Below are 16,587 nucleotides of genomic sequence, written 5' to 3'. Positions count from 1 at the left end.
GAAAAGTTAGAACAAATAATATATGGTGGTAGGCGTTAATATCAATATAATGAAGACGAGTTTTTTATAAAAGTTTTATTGTTAACAAGCTTTTTTTCGAATTACAAGTTTACATGTAATTAAAGAGAAGCCATTTAAATTAACAGATTCTCTTTGTTTCCATTTATATGTGTATTTATGCTGTTTAAAAGCTAGATATAAATTAAAATTGAAACTGAAAGTCGTCTTCGTTGTATTGATATTATCGCCTACCACCGTAGGAATGTCAAAATATTTGCATCTGTTATCATATTTGATAAAAAAAATACATGAGCATCCCTGGGTATAAACACGGGATAGGTGGCATATCACAATTTTGAGATTCCAGGACAGGCAACACCAGGCACTTGAGTATTCAGTGATACCCATTAAACTGTCCAATATGAAGATAGCATTTAAACACTAAGCAATCTTCAGTATATTTGAAGGCGTTACAAAAGCAAAATCATATCTTGCGTCTGGCACTCTTTCTCCCTGTAATATCAAATAAAAGGTTTGCAAAACTAACCTTAGCATCGCGGAGTCTTCTGGGAAATAAAACGGCAGGCAACTGTAAGCTATGTCCGTCATAGGATCCCCTAAAAATTTTATATTTTTCTATTCGTAAATACCTTTAAAAAACATTAGAACCGTTCGGATGGTTGGGCTTTTAAGATTAAAGTTTGCTGGAATTGATATTTAACTTTACATATATTTAATAAATTCTTTCTTTCTTATTAAATTAAATTGTTGCAACCGCTTTTTTGATTAGTCAATGATCTATTCCTAAAATTGTGAATTAAGGTTGAAACTTTTGAATGGAGTATCCTTTATCTTGAAGGCTCAATCTCAATATCCAAAAAGGGAACTTACAAATTTGAGGATCAAAGCTTTATTCTTCAATTAACAACAAAAGACAATTTAACAGGATATCGAAGTGGAATTAAATTAATACGTAGGTCGGCAACAGATGGGGATCAATCAATCTCGGGTTCACAAACAAAGGTTCTGACTTAAATAATCAACATTTACAAGTACTAACTATAAAATGTGAAGTGACATTAAACACTGAAAAGCATGAAATACTAGGCTACAGCAAAATATAAAAAATATAATTTTGGCAGCTTTTTGATAGTTATATGTTTTCCTGCATAATGTGCAACTAAAATATTAAAGCATATGCAGTGCTAACCAAAAAAAATAAAATAATTGTCATTTCCTTATATTTTACATTGATTTCACTAATCTCTATAATAAAACAAGACATTCGTATATTTATTTATTCGGCTGGACAAATTGGGCTGAAATTGTTTGTGGACACTTGGATGGCCGGGGGGTGTTAAAGGCTAAAAAACATCGATTTTTTCCAAATTTTTTTTCAAATTTTTTTTTCACGGGCAAGCCGGGCCCTTCAGCTTATAGTTTTCTATAAAAATTGTAAAATTGTAAAAAAAAATTTTTAAACATTCTTCGCTCGAAATACAGGGTAACCCGCAAAAGATGAGAATTCAATGAGGACTGTACTGAATTTATTTAGTCTATTTCAAAATTATTATTGTTTCCAAAAACTGAAACTTTTATCTTTCTTTGGGAAATAATTAAATAAAAAAACTATATTGAAGGCAAACACTTGATGATTAAACTTTGGGATTGTCATATTTTAAGAGTTTAAAGTCTTCTTTACAGTCTTATACTTAGTGTGTAACCCTGTATATCAGTCATTAAAATTGTAAAGTAACACACTCCTTAGCGGCATATAATAAACAAAAGAAATAGCAAAGACGACAATCATTAAACAGTTTTTACCTAAAGTAGATAACTCCCAGTCCAGTATAGCCAAAACTTTACTGAACAGAGAAAAACAACTAAAATACTCATTTTTTGAAATAATTTATAATATTATTTACAAAGATCTGAAAAAGTTACATTCTGCTACCCTAAACTTACAATGCGCTAGTAGCCTTGTACCAAATCCTTTTTAAAGAACCAATAATAGTAGTGCTGAACTGCTGAGCAATTCACAATATTTCTTTGATCCTTTTCCCAAACATCCCTTCTAATTATCCGAAAAGTCTCATTCTTTCAAATTAATGAAATTATATATAAAATACCCCACCCCCGGCCCCATCTTGATTTGGAAAACTTTCCCTTTAGTGTACAGATGAATTACCTGCAATCATCCTGTACAGAATATAAGTGATTGATGGAGAGAAAAATGTTTAAAATAAAATACAAGTTTATAAAACATTTGAGCGTGTTTAAAAACGAAAGAACAATCAGTTTGATCTAAAAAGTGACAGCTATACAAGTTTATATAAAAACAGCTCGGAAACCCAGCTTCGCTTAGAGTTCCCTTAATACAAGTCAACCCACTCAACTTTTAAACCAAGCTAAGACCATTCTTGTGGTTCCCCAAACAAAATTTGAGGCAAATTGGTCCGGGGGCTCATGGGTTATGCTTCGACATGCAAAAAAACAAAGAAACAGAGATAATTATTTAATATATATGTATCACGCTTAAATTAGATGTTAGCTTTAATTCAAACAATTTGTAACTTTAAGTTTTATCCAACTATGCTTGTATTGTTAGCTTAAATTTAATCTATTCAGCGATTTAAAGCTATGTAAGACAGTTTATTAGTTGTTTATTTGTTATTATATTTCATCAAACTGGATGAAACTTATTATAAACCAATTAATGGTTGTGAGCTTTAATTTAAACAATTTAGTAAGCTGTTAGCTAACAGTTATTTTACACAATCTATTGGTTGTTAGCTTTATTTGTTACTTAATAACTTAATTTGTTACTTATTAGCTTAATTTGTTACTTATTAGCTTAATTTGTTAGTTTTTAGCTAAATTACGTATGTAATGGTCATATGTAATTGTCAAACAAGAAAGTAGTAAAATGCATATCTATGAATATATATAAATTAGTAATCTCTCTTTTTGGGTGTCTGTCTGTTTGGATTCCGATCATAACTTATGAACCCCATTATCGATTGGCCTAAAATGTTGATTGGGGAACTCGGTATAACCACGGCAATGTTCTTATCCTGGTTTAAAACTTCTAAGTAGGTGGGTTGATGTTTATGGAAAGCTAGAAATATTATGAATTAGTTCTTAAATCAATCAAATTCCTTGTCGAAGATGATGTTGTCTAATCTGAAGTCTCCATGAACCACACGTGTCCGAGTCTAGGCCACATTTTTATTTGATTTAAGCATAAAATTAGTTAATTTCAAAAATATTTAAGAGTTCATTGGACCCCCCCCCCTCTCTCCCCCCCAAAAATGCGAATTTCCCACAACAAAAATTTGACTAAATATATTAAAAGGTGGGATTTGGAGATATATTAATTTCTTTAAAAAGAATATAATTTAAAATAAAAAAGGAAATGAGTTTTTGCCACAAACTCAAAATTATAAACCTTATATCTAAGCAACCTTATGTCGTAGATCTTTGATATTCCAAACTTGGAATAATTCTGTTGGACCAAAATGCCTAGGTTTAAAATATTAAAGGTTTACACCATCAGGTTTCAAAGAAATAGGGATTAAAAAGTTTGAGTTTGTGACAAAAAACTAGTTCCTTTAACCCTCAAAAAGTCATTACAATTGTTTTCCTTTTAAGGACAGTACAGTACAATGTGCACGATTGATAAAAAAGTAAATTGTACAATAGCTATAAAATGTACATTGTACATAAAGAAGTACAAATATAAAATGGCACCTGAGAGGGGATATTCTTGGGCAGCCATTCCATTAGTATATTCATAGCTTCAATATCCTCTGTTTTGCTGAACTCGTATTGTCTACAAATAAATATCATATTTAAAAAAAATATATTATTTTTTTTAAAAATCATTTTAGAAAATTATTATTTAAAAAAAGTATACAAAACTATTTCAACAGAGTTGCAGTATTTCTTAGATTCTGATTTCCCACTTGTAACAGTTAATTAATCAATATAATACAGTATACAGTATACAGTACACTATATAGTATACAGTATACAGTACACTATACAGTATACAGTATACAGTACACTATACAGTATACAATATACAATACATAGATACATTTTATCATTTTCAAAACAAAAGTAAAATATTCTTTCGGCAATTAACAGGTAAGAAGAAGTTTCCCGACCCAATGTTTATGATTTATGGACTTAACGCAAAGTTTTTGAAAACTATGATTTGGATTATCAAACACTATAAATTTGGATTAACAAACACTATAAATATTGCATAAAATGTCCTTGTCTTAATATATACCTGGACCATGTTTTGATCTGACGGTCAACGTAACCTTCATGTTTCCCATATCCTTCAATACCAGCCTAATTGGTTTACTGTTTATCATAACAAGTTTTAATTCTTTACTGTTTCATATTCCGGTTTTTTCCCCTAATGTATCTAATGTATATTGACTATACTTTCGACCAAAAAGTTTTTGTAATTGTTAACTGTATTTTAATTGTATTATATTTTAAAATTTGAACAAGAGCAAAGTGAATATGAATTAATACATAGCAAGAGTTTTTTTTATAATGTCATATTTCATATTTAAGATCAAATGCAGCGGAAAATGAGTTTAATATTAATATATCAATTGCATTCATATTTCAGGACTATATGAAACTCATTTATATTAATATTAGAATAATAGAATTATTTGCCGCGGCATTTGATCTTAAATATGTAATACGACATTAAAGAAAACTCTTGCTATGTATTCAGTCCCATATCAAATTAGACCGCGTTATTGGGTCTAAATTACGATTTGGGGGACAAATCAGAAAATTTAAGAAGAATGATTCATTTCGAGTAATTTAATAAGGCTAATAAAAAATTTCTTTTGCAGAAAATCAGTGGCGGCCATAAGGGGGGTTATTGGGGTTTAATATTATGTGTATTTTGGCGTTAAGGATTGGAGAGAATCTAATATGATATAATATATGGGACGCTCTGTATCTGGGATTCATTGTACAAAGAGGTAATTTCAAAATTGGTGCAATACTGAATGATTTTAACTCTGGAGAAATCAAGTTTATAAAGTTTAAATAATATTTATATTACCAAAAACAAACAAAAAGCTTTTTATCCGAAGGCTAATTTTACGAAAAGATTAAGCTGATAATACAAATATTTCAAATCACAACACTGTTTATTAGCAAAATATCTATGCTAAAAATTTGTTTTGAAATGTAGTTTTCCAAAATACAATTTCAAAAGCAAAATATTTGAACATTACTTTAAGATTTCAAATAGAATAAATATTTAATGAGTGAACAGTAGTGTCCTTGAATACATCAACATTGTGGATTGCGGCCAGCACATCAATCATTGCTGTGTACACCTGCACAGGAATACATTTCAGGCAGCAGCCAACAGGAATTATGCGCGTTTACCGTGCCCTAACAGTCATTAATTTGTGAGTTCACTGATAGCTCCTATAGTGTACACTGTACATGTCATCCCCAAGCCTTATTTTTTATTTAAAAAACAAAATGCTTGGCGAAAAAAATGCCCTCTAGGGTGAAAACGGTTATTTTGCATCTATACTACGTCACCCAGGGGGGGGGGTAACTGGAAATGCCCATCAGATGCATGTAAATATCTTTTTTAATTGAATAATAAATTGCTTATACATACATATATATATATATATACTAGGATTTTTGCGCTTCGCGCCCATCTTCTATTTCAATTGTAAACATTTTCTCTTTGAATACATTGTAAACAAAAACAAAACAAAAATTGCGGATTTTATTTTTAAAAATCGTAGATTTTAAACATTTAATAAAAATCGAATTTTGTTGAAGGCATATTTTTTAAATTTTCATAAACCTTTCTTGGGGTCATGTAAAGTCCCACACAAAAATTGGGCCTGATCGGTTCAGCAGATTTGACGTTTATTGGATACAAACAGACAGACATGCAAACAGACAAGGTACTGCCAAATATTTTTCGAAACCATTTCAAAGTAAGACCAAAGACACGAAGAATATAATAATATAGTTTTTTTATAAATGTTGAAATTTGTTCTTCAAAAAACCTCGTTTTTGTCATTTGTAAGTTTATAATTTTAAAACACATCTATTAACTTAAATCAAAATTAACTATTTTCCTTAGAAGGGTTAAGTAAAGGAAAATCATAAAGAAAATGAGAAGCAAAAAGCAGAATAAAATGCAGCCCTGAATAAAATAATAAAACTAATTCTTTATATGTATGAAAGAAACACAGGTCACCTTCCTTCTCTGGTCTGTAGACAGTTCTGGTAAACTGGGATCCTTCAAATATTGGAATATTAATTCATAATATTGGAAATCAAGATCATAACTTTGGATTGACATTGTTTTAAATTTTGTTTATGGTGTTTTTTCTTCTAAAGTGGGTTAGAAGAAAGTGAGATGTAACATTTAAATCACAATTAAGATTTTATTAATAACTAGCTGAAGTGCCCAGCGTTGCCCGTGGAAAATTTTATTCTTGAATTTAGAAGAAAAAAAATTTAGATTTGAAAAAAAAATTTATTTTTAAAAACTAAAATGTGGATTTTTTTTAGCTTTTGTTACTCCCCAGTTCCCAGGCACCAATAGGTTCCCTCAACAAATTTCAGCTCATTCTGTCCAGCCGTTTGGCCAGCTATAGCTAACATATATACAGACAAATATATATGAGCAAAGAGATTTTTCAAAATGATTTATCAAAATGTTTTTTTAAATAGTTTTGAAAAATGTTTTGGTTTAAAATCTTACTTAGCCTAATGTAATAAAAGCAACCTTATAGAAAATCTGTTGAGAATGATAAATGACTTTAAGAGAACAAAAAAAGTTTCACGTCTATTTTTGTGAAATTTCTCTTTAAAAACATCAAGAAAATGAATTGTTACATATTCCACTGAAATGGAAGAAGCAGGGTATAAAATGAAAGAGGGTTGTATTTTTACATTTTACTTTAACGCATTTGGAATGCCTAGGAAGTTGTTTTTAATTTATTTCTCATTGAATAAAGTCATTTTTTGAAAGACAAATAACAAATTTAAGGTGGGCAACCAATAAGAAAAAATATAATAAATAACGAACAAACTGATTAAAATTTAAGATTTAAGTGCTGTCTTGAAAATTCATCTCTGTCACAGAGAATCAAAGAGTAAGGAATAGAAGGGAGATATAACTGACGCCGTTCTCCCTACCATATGATTATACATGCTTTGCAGACGGGTACTCCATTTGTATAAGAAATATTTTTCTGGTGTACAATTACTGCGTATACAATAACCTATTCTGAATATTTCTTATACAAGTGGAGTACCCGTCTGCAAAGCATGTATAATCATATGGTAAGGCGAACAGTGTCAGATATATCTCCCTTCTATTCTTTACTCCCTGCAGAGAATGCATTTAAGAAATCAGATTCAGAGAATTAAAATCTAGAGTTATTTATTTCTATCTCGAGTATATATATATATATATATATATATCCAACCTTATATATCTTTCCGTCTACAAATTCCATCAGATAGAAGGGAGTCCCTATTACAGTCTCATCTAATATTAAACTATTAAATTTCCCAATATTTCCTTATGTCAAAGGCTTTCCAAAAAGCTAAATTTTATCAAAATCTGACAAGTGAAAGTGGATCAAAACAAAGATTTAGTTTGTTACAGGTAGTGCACACTGTAGTAATAATAATAATAATAATAATAGTAAGCGATCAACTGTCATTCCGTAGAAGTCAAGGCCAAGTCCCATCAAAAACCAAAAAAGGACGGAAATTAGTTTCCGGTTGATACTGTAGTGGTAGTCCTTCATACCAATACAATACTGACACATATCCTGTCTTACCAACATACAAACAGTACAGACAAAAACAAAAGGTGAACTGTTTATGATCAGGGAAATGTTCTTTATTATTCAAATATTGTTATTTTATGATATAAAATATGATAAAAAATGCATTGCAACATGAGAATCTTTTATTATTAATTAATGAATTGTATGGGGTATCCAAGAAATATAGAGACCAGGAACCGCCATATCTCATGCGTCAATTATGTGTACTGCAGTGGGAGGAGATCAAAACAAAGAATTCAGGGGAAACACATCATTTTTGAGGGAAAATGGCCCAAGGTGTGGAATAAAAATATATTGCTATTGTATTTTCCATATTGACCAGAAAGACATAAGTATTCACTATTCACTCTAACTTGATATACTAACTTGGTTTTCGTTGGACTTTAATATCACATGGGAGCTTTAGTCCTTTCCCTTCGACTTCTGTGGGGGCACTGTGTTTGTTTACATTCCTCCCACAGAGTACGTAGTACACAATTTGCGTAAATCTGAGTTGGGCGTTCCTGTATATAGTTCCTTGGGGGTATCTAACCCTAAAATCAAATATATGGGTAAAAAGTCTCATACAGTACGCTAGTAGTTGTGACTTGTGTGATATTTATATACATATATATATATATGAATGAATTTATAACAATAAATCTTAATTTCTACTCCTCCCGTAGTTTGGTTACTTCATGAAAAATACTATTCAATTAACTCCTTTCCTTTACAGCTTTTTTTTTTTAAACTTTTTTAACTTTTTAGAAATATTTATTAAGAAATACTTAAAATCGGGATTTTGACTAATAAGCCATTAATAAGTTTAAAGGGTTAACCAAGCGTTTTTGGATGACTTGTAATGACAGTTTTAACAACTCAATCTAATTTCATTATATATACTGAACACATAATAACGAGTTCTTACAAATATTTAATTTCGCATTTGATCCCCAAAGGTTACCTGAAACTCTCGTTCAACTGCATGGGCTCCAGGCAGCAGCTTGCCAGGAGGCTTCTTTCTGTAACAAACCTCATAATAGTTGCTACCCGTTTTAGTAACAATAAATGAACAAAAATTATGTCATACGAAAACAAGGAAAAAATGGATGATGTCAGAAAAACAGCTGACAAAGAACATCTAAAATTTTATGGGACACTAGTTCCAAACTGAGATGTGGCCCTTTTCTGACAATGAGCAATTTAGGATATGTTTGAAAATGAAGGAACTGGCTTGAAAACGGTCCCAAGTTTTAATAGTAATTGTAGTCCTCGTCATGCTTCACAAATTGTTGGTCATAGTTTTTACTATTGCCTTTTCTCTCGAAGATTTTTCAATTTGTGCACATTTCTAACACTTAGTGTTGGAAATGGACCATAGTCCTGGTTTATAACTTTTGTTCCATGCATTTTCAAGAGAGGAATATTCAACAAAAGCAAGGTTTAAGGCCATTATAATTAGACATCACTCAACTTATTAACTGAATTTACGTTTATAACAGTACCGTAGAACTAGCTTGGTCCCACCAATATTTAACAGATAGGTAGGATTTGACTGCCCATGACTGAACTGTCTTATCTCCAAGTCTAATTAAGATCATAAAATTGATTAAATTTAAATTTATCTGTTAAAAATAATTATTTTACCATTGCTGTATCCTAGAGTTAGAAGATATTTCTTTAAAGATTCAGTATCTAGCTCCATACCCTGTCTCACTACAAACAAATATTGTTCAAATTTTTCAATGTTTTAAAATAAATTCTAAAAATGTAGTCAATAGAAAACAGTTTGACCTTTTGAGGTTCCTGGCTGAAGACCAAGGTCAAGTTCCAGAATATTCTGCAACTCCATTATAGCGTTCTCAACATCGTTTACCTTTAATTACAAGGCAAAGCTAAAACTATTACATTGTAGAGGATGAAATCCATGAAAGAGGATTATATTATCCGCAAATCAGTTGCGTTGGATTCTGGATTCAGAGAAGACCAACTCATTTTCCTCTACTTCTATACACTCGTTATTTATCATGTATTTACATCAAGAAGCAATAAATGTACTTCTAAAGTGGTGACCCCAGATAACAAGCAAACCATGGCAAAAAACATAACCTCCTGGTCAGAAACAGCCAAAGAATTGGACAAGGATGACAATTTCAAACTAAAACTTTCTTCATTCTACAAAACATCAGCTACTCCTGGAGCTAATAAGCTAAACCTCAGCTACTTCTGGAGCTAATAAGCTAAACCTCAACTACTCCTGGAGTTAATAAGCTAAAATTCAGCTTCTCCAAAAGATAATAAGCTACACAGCTACTCCAGGACCTTATTAGCTATACAGCAACTCCTGCAGCTAATCAGCTACACAGCTACTTCTGGAGCCAACAATCAACTCAACTAACTACTTTAACCTACTCGTAGATATTCTGGACGCCAGCCAGATAGGTTGAATCATATGCCCGCCTAGCCTTCACTACAACTGATCTCTTCAAATGGCCACTGGCCAGACTTCCACAAGGTTGATCATGACGAGGGTGCAGATCAGAAATTCAAAAACAGCTATTTCTGAATAATGATCTATCGTCCCAGGAACTCCATCTACTCCTTTTCCGTAAACACTTACAAGGAGATATGTATCAGTCTCGACTCTCTCTATGCTCGAGACTTAGGGGGGACTTCTGTAGAGGATGAAATCCCCGAAAGAGGATTATAAAATCCACAAATCAGTTGCGTTGGATTCTGGACCCAGAGAAGAGATACTCCTCTTCCTCTCCTTCTATACACTCAATAAATGTACTTCTAAAACATACAATTCATAAATAAATCAGATATGTGTACATAAAAGGTATAAACAGTACTTCAGCTATCCCACCTTAATGGACTGTATTCCAAGCTGTTCTGCTCCAACTATGTTCGAACCAATATCATCAAGAAAGACGACATCGCCTTCCGCCATTTTTAATTTCTCCAAAGTATGGCGGTAAATTTCAACATCGGGTTTGCGCATTCCTGTCTCGCAAGACTCGACCACTTCGTCAAATTTAGATCGTAGATCCTGAACAATCAAATGATATTAAACAAAAGCATAATATTCATGAAAAATGTTACTACAAATTATAATTACATGGCTGTACAACATTCCAGTCTGCGAGTGAATTTAAACAACTTAAACGAACATGAAAATAATTTTTCATGAAATATAATGAATTTGAGGCTTGAGCATAATTTAGTAAATTCGCAAAAGCTTGACATTTTTAAACCTTGATTAAATGATATTACTCCAAGCAATACATTTATGCAGATGAATTGCAAAATCTCCCAAAATAATCTGACCTGGATCAGTACTTGATCCCAAACTGCAGATCTCCAGTTGTTCGTGAGGATCGCTGTCTTCAATCCCTTCTCTCTAATAAAATATAATTCCTTTAAAAAAAAATACCTTTTTTTCTCAAAATCATAGTTATCTCGATTACAAAGAATGCAATTCTTTTGATAAAAAATATAATAATAATAATTATCTCTTATTTCTAACTGAATAACATCCATAATAATCCCCAATTTTATTAATTAAGATAAATTCTTATTTTTTCGCTATGCACAATCAAATTTGACTTTTCTCGAATATTCCATAAAAAAAAATCCTGTTGTATAATAATCCAATTATAACAAAATCAATTCAAGGGATGCCAATAAAAATTGACTTATAGAGTTAATTCATGGGTTTTCTCGTGATTTTTCCTTAAATTTAATTATTTTTTTCTCTGGATTCAATCAGTTTCTATTTTTCTTGGATTCAATTAGTTTCGTAATTACCTACCTAAGTTTCTCCACAGCTTTCATTACGGTTGGATTTGGAGTACTAATCAAGATTTTCATTTAAAATCATTTTTCAAACAAACGAGGTCAACTTATAAACAACAAAATAAAAGATGAAAACAAATAATATAAGCGAAAATAAGATTTAAACATGATTGACAAGATGCAGATTGAAAAAGAACCAGGAGTCCTGGACATAAAAGATATTTTGCACGCAGCAGAAAAAAAGTATAACAAACCTAAATTACATTTTTTAAATTTTCTATTTCTTTATACGACGTTTTAGAAAATAAAATCTATAGAATTTTCTAAAACACATTTAAAATACCAATGTCAATAAAATGTTAATCAAATCATGAAAACACGCAAAAGCCGTAAATTAAAAGTGACATAACAATCTTCCTTAATTCTGATTGAAGGGCCTCCATGAAGGATTCCACCTCTCCTTCGTCTATGTTTCGTCCTACAACCTAAAGTACAACCTAGAGTACAACCTAGAGTACAAACTTGAGTACAAACTAGAGTACAACCTAGAGTACAACCTAGAGTACAACCTAGAGTACAACCTAGAGTACAACCTGGAGTACAACCTTGAGTACAGACTAGAGTACAACCTAGAGTACAACCTAGAGTACACCTAGAGTACACCTAAAGTACAACCTAGAGTACAACCTAGAGCACAACCTAGAGTACACCTAGAGTACAACCTAGAGTACAACCTAGAGGGCAACCTAGAGACACCTAAAGTATAACCTAGAGTACAACCTAGAGTACAACCTATAATACAACCAAAGAGAACAACCTATTGAACAACCTAAAGAACAACCTAGAGAACAACCTAGAGTACAACATAGAGTACAACCTAGAGTACAACCTAGAGTAAAACGTAGAAAACAGGGCGTCCCATTAAAAACATTAAATATCTAATCTCGTTATTACAAGTAACAAATATCGTTTCAGAGCTTTCCAATATGTGATCTACCTTTTTTTAGTCCATGGAAATAAAAAATGTTAAGATTATTATGATTAAATTATTATGTTCAATTATTTGAAATTCCTATGAACTGAATTTGGAATTTGTTTCAATTATCTTTGCAAATTGCTGATTAAAAATACCTGCGACACCTCACATGCAAATGGCTAAGTAGTTGAAATCTTTAAAACAACGCAATAAGTCAAATTGACAGTTAAAACACCTTATTTAGCTAGAAAAAAAGAACAGAAGAGTATTTTACTAAACAAACAGTTCCATGAAAGACTAAATTATATTTTAAGGGAGTGACCGGCTATGTATGGTAGTTGAACTGAGTATGCAATATTGTTGAAAAATTCTTTGGGATTCATTTGAGACATATAAACCTTTACTACGACGTAAATGTACTGAGTTTGATCGCAAAGTCAACTTTCAAAATCATCTTTTTGTGTCGATAAAATTCGAGAATCGTTTTTTTGAATAAAATAACGACGAAAAAAAATGTAACACAAATTCTACAGTAAACTAATTAGTTGTTTAGGAAAAGGTTGAGAAAATAAAAATCAACGCTTATCATCGAAAATAAGTAATCTTATTCAATTATTAGTTTCTAAAATCTCTCATTATTCACAAAGATTTTCTGCCGATTTTCTGGAATTTTTATTGAAGAAATTGTAGAAATTTTCGAACAAATTCATAGAAAATGAGCAATTCAATGAAAGAAATAATGCATTCTTACATTGATTTATTGAGAAATTTCTTTTGAGAAATATGTTCCTAAACATCTAATTAGTTAACTGTATAATTTTTACTTTATTTTTCGTCGAGATGATTTTGAAAGTCGACTTTGCGATCAAACTCAGTAATTATAAATCGTAGAAACGTTTTATATGTCTCAAATGAACCCTAAAGAATTTCTCCAGAATACTGCATACTCAGTTCAACTACTTTACATTGCTTTAACAGAAGAATCGGGTTAACCGATTGGGCTCAAAATAAATTGATAAGGAAAAATTCCTTGAAATTTGTAAAGATTAAAAAACTTGCAAATAAAGCAATTCAAGTTTCTAGAATTGTGTGTACGATGTACATGAAGATTTCTAAATGTTTTTCAATTGTTAACTTAAAATGGTGAACCTGAAGAGAGTTGATGAAAAGAATAAAAATATTTAATATGATTTGAAAACTTGATTTCTGAATTGTTCAAGATAATCCTCAATCTTTTAAATATACAAGATTTCATTCAACCTAGCTGTTTACCCTGATTTAAGAAGTTGAAGAGTCTACCTTCCCCCACCACCATACCCCCTTTAAAATATGAACCTCTATCCAACCCTTCCTCCCATTCCTTCCCCGTCTACCCTGCTTCATCCATCTCTCTTCAATCCATCCCTCTTCATACCCTTTTCCACCCAACCCTCCCCATCCAACCCATCTCCATGTAACCCTCCCCATTCAACCCATCTCCGTGTAACCCTCCACCATCTAACCCTCCACCATCCATCCAAACGACCTCCATTCATCCAAACCAACTTCCTTCCAATCCTTATCCATTAAACCCTCTTCCATCCAACCCTGCTCCATCCAAACCCTGCTCCATTAAACCCTCCTCCATCCAACCCTAATTCATCCACCCTTTTCCATCCATCTAACCCTTATCCATCCAACCCTCTTTCATCCCACCCTGCTCCATCCCACCCTGTTCCATCCAACCCTCTTTCATCCAACCTTGCTCCATTTTACCCTTCTCCATTTAACCCTTCTCCATCTAACCCTCCTTCATCCAACCCTCTTCTATCCAACCCTCATCTATCCAACCCTCATACATCCAACCCTCATCCATCCAACCCTCCTTCATCCAACCCTCTTCCATCCAACCCTATTCCATCCAACCATGTTTTATTCATCCCTCCTTCATCCAACCCACACCAATCTAACCCTGTTCCATCCAAGCCAACTCTGCCCTACACTGCTCCATTCAACCCTCCTCCATCCATCCAACCCTGCTCCGTTCAATGCTCCTCCACCCAACCCTCATCCAGCAAACCCTCGTCCATCCAATCCTCATCCATCCAACCCTCATCCATCCAACCCTCATCCATCCAACCCTCCTACATACCACCCTGCTCCATCCATCCAACCCTTCTCTTTACAACCCTCATCAATCCAACCTTGCTCCATTTAATCCTTATTCATCTAATACTCAATCCACATCAGTCCAACCCTCATCCATCCAACCCTGCTCCATTCAATCCTCCTTTATCCAACGCTTATCCATCCAACCCTCATTCATCCAACCCTACTCTATCAAACCCTACTCTATCAAACCCTGCTCCATCCAACCCTGCTTTATCAAACCCTGCTTCAATCATTTTACCCTCCCCCATCTAACCCTACTTCATTCAATCCTCCTTCATCCAACCCTACTTCATTCAACCCTTATCCATCCAACCCTCATCCATCCAACACTCCTCCATCAACCACTCCTCTATCCATCCCCTCCACACAGTGGGGTAATATGGAGGGTCAGCCAAAAAGAATTTATTCAATAAACTTCTTATTTATGTCAAATAAGGCTTGGCCGCATAAGATTTTTTTAAAAAGATGTCTCAAAGTTGTTATGTCTTAGTTAAGAATTTTGACCGAGAACCCGCTATTTCATTGAAAACTTTGTACGTTGCAACATCATTGAAATGAAACTTAAAACATTTTTAATTTTTTTTTTTCATTACCTTAATTCCTTCAAAAAATGTCCCTTTCTTGAATCCATGCTTTGCTTCCCATTCTTTGAAAAAAAAATTCAGATTTATTTCTATCTTTATTTTAATAAAATGGTGTTATTAACGTACCAAAAGCTGCTCTGAAAGGTGAAGGTAAGACGACCCCACCGAGATCGAATATAACACCTTTTTTCCTTGAAGCTGAAGTGGTAGACGCAGTTCGTGCAGTACAAAACTGACGGAATTGGGCCTGACGTAAATATCCAGACAACCTTGAAGACAACATAAAATAAAATAAAAATAAACAATATTGAAATACAATATCTGTTTTGTAAATATATAGTAAAGACAAAGACAAAGACAAATACAAAGACAAAGACAAAGACAAAGACAAGGACAAAGACACAGATACAAATACAGATACAGATACAGATACAGATAAAGATACAGATAAAGATAAAGATAAAGATAAAGATAAAAATAAAGATAAAGAAAAAGACAAAGAAAAGATAAAGATAAAGATAAAGATAAAGATAAAGATAAAGATAAAGATAAAGATAAAGATAAAGATAAAGATAAAGATAAAGATAAAGATAAAGATAAAGATAAAGATAAAGATAAAGATAAAGATAAAGATAAAGATAAAGATAAAGATAAAAATAAAGATAAAGAAAAAGACAAAGACAAAGTCAAAGGCATAGATAAAGATAAAGATAAAGATAAAGATAAAGATAAAGATAAAGATAAAGATAAAGATAAAGATAAAGATAAAGATAAAGATGAAAACAAAGATAAAGATAAAGATAAGATACAGAGATTAAATCTGAAATGATGATAAAATTATTAATTAAGATTGAAATAGTCAAATAAACATGAAACAACTTCTCCTTGTTTACATGTGTACGTGTCTCTACTGTTTTTAAGATTTAAAAAGATAGCTGGATTGTATTGATATATACGACGACGACTGTATAAAAACATAAAATACATATAAGATGCTTTAAATTTTATTTTTAAAGAAATTAAGCCTGCAGCGGGGTTTCTTCGTTAAACAGAAAGCAGCCATATATTTAATTTTCAGTAATATAATCATAATGTTTTGAACATTAATTCTTAATGTTTAGAAAATAAATTTTTATGTTTAGAAAATATAATTAACAGTTTTAATGTCCAGAAAGTATAATCAAAAAGATTAAAATTTAAACAATAATATTTTGAA

At 31.9% G+C, this 16,587-nt stretch overlaps 1 protein-coding gene across 1 annotated transcript in view; it reads right to left on the bottom strand.

Moving 5' to 3' along the window:
* Window positions 1-12,887, bottom strand: part of LOC111717455 (acyl-CoA dehydrogenase family member 10) — a 34,745-nt gene extending 21,858 nt beyond the window's left edge. The window contains exons 1-18 of the mRNA XM_023492958.1: window positions 12,792-12,887; window positions 12,078-12,145; window positions 11,677-11,718; window positions 11,193-11,265; window positions 10,732-10,914; window positions 9,657-9,738; window positions 9,510-9,578; window positions 9,368-9,449; window positions 8,827-8,884; window positions 7,515-7,607; window positions 6,275-6,316; window positions 5,325-5,381; window positions 4,298-4,362; window positions 3,751-3,832; window positions 3,153-3,215; window positions 2,189-2,199; window positions 1,825-1,865; window positions 548-617 (exon numbers count right to left, since the gene is read on the bottom strand). Of these exons, the coding sequence (XP_023348726.1) occupies window positions 548-617; window positions 1,825-1,865; window positions 2,189-2,199; window positions 3,153-3,215; window positions 3,751-3,832; window positions 4,298-4,362; window positions 5,325-5,381; window positions 6,275-6,316; window positions 7,515-7,607; window positions 8,827-8,884; window positions 9,368-9,449; window positions 9,510-9,578; window positions 9,657-9,738; window positions 10,732-10,914; window positions 11,193-11,265; window positions 11,677-11,718; window positions 12,078-12,103 (1,139 nt within the window). The 5' untranslated portion in view covers window positions 12,104-12,145; window positions 12,792-12,887. The remainder of the gene's footprint in view (window positions 1-547; window positions 618-1,824; window positions 1,866-2,188; window positions 2,200-3,152; window positions 3,216-3,750; window positions 3,833-4,297; window positions 4,363-5,324; window positions 5,382-6,274; window positions 6,317-7,514; window positions 7,608-8,826; window positions 8,885-9,367; window positions 9,450-9,509; window positions 9,579-9,656; window positions 9,739-10,731; window positions 10,915-11,192; window positions 11,266-11,676; window positions 11,719-12,077; window positions 12,146-12,791) is intronic.
* Window positions 12,888-16,587: the final 3,700 nt, after the last annotated feature.

The sequence above is a fragment of the Eurytemora carolleeae genome, unplaced genomic scaffold (assembly GCF_000591075.1).
Source record: "Eurytemora carolleeae unplaced genomic scaffold, Eaff_2.0 scaffold177, whole genome shotgun sequence".
In the NCBI taxonomy this organism is placed as follows: domain Eukaryota; kingdom Metazoa; phylum Arthropoda; class Copepoda; order Calanoida; family Temoridae; genus Eurytemora; species Eurytemora carolleeae.
The sequence above is the reverse complement of the archived record's forward strand: the minus strand, read 5'-3'. Positions and strand labels throughout refer to the sequence as shown.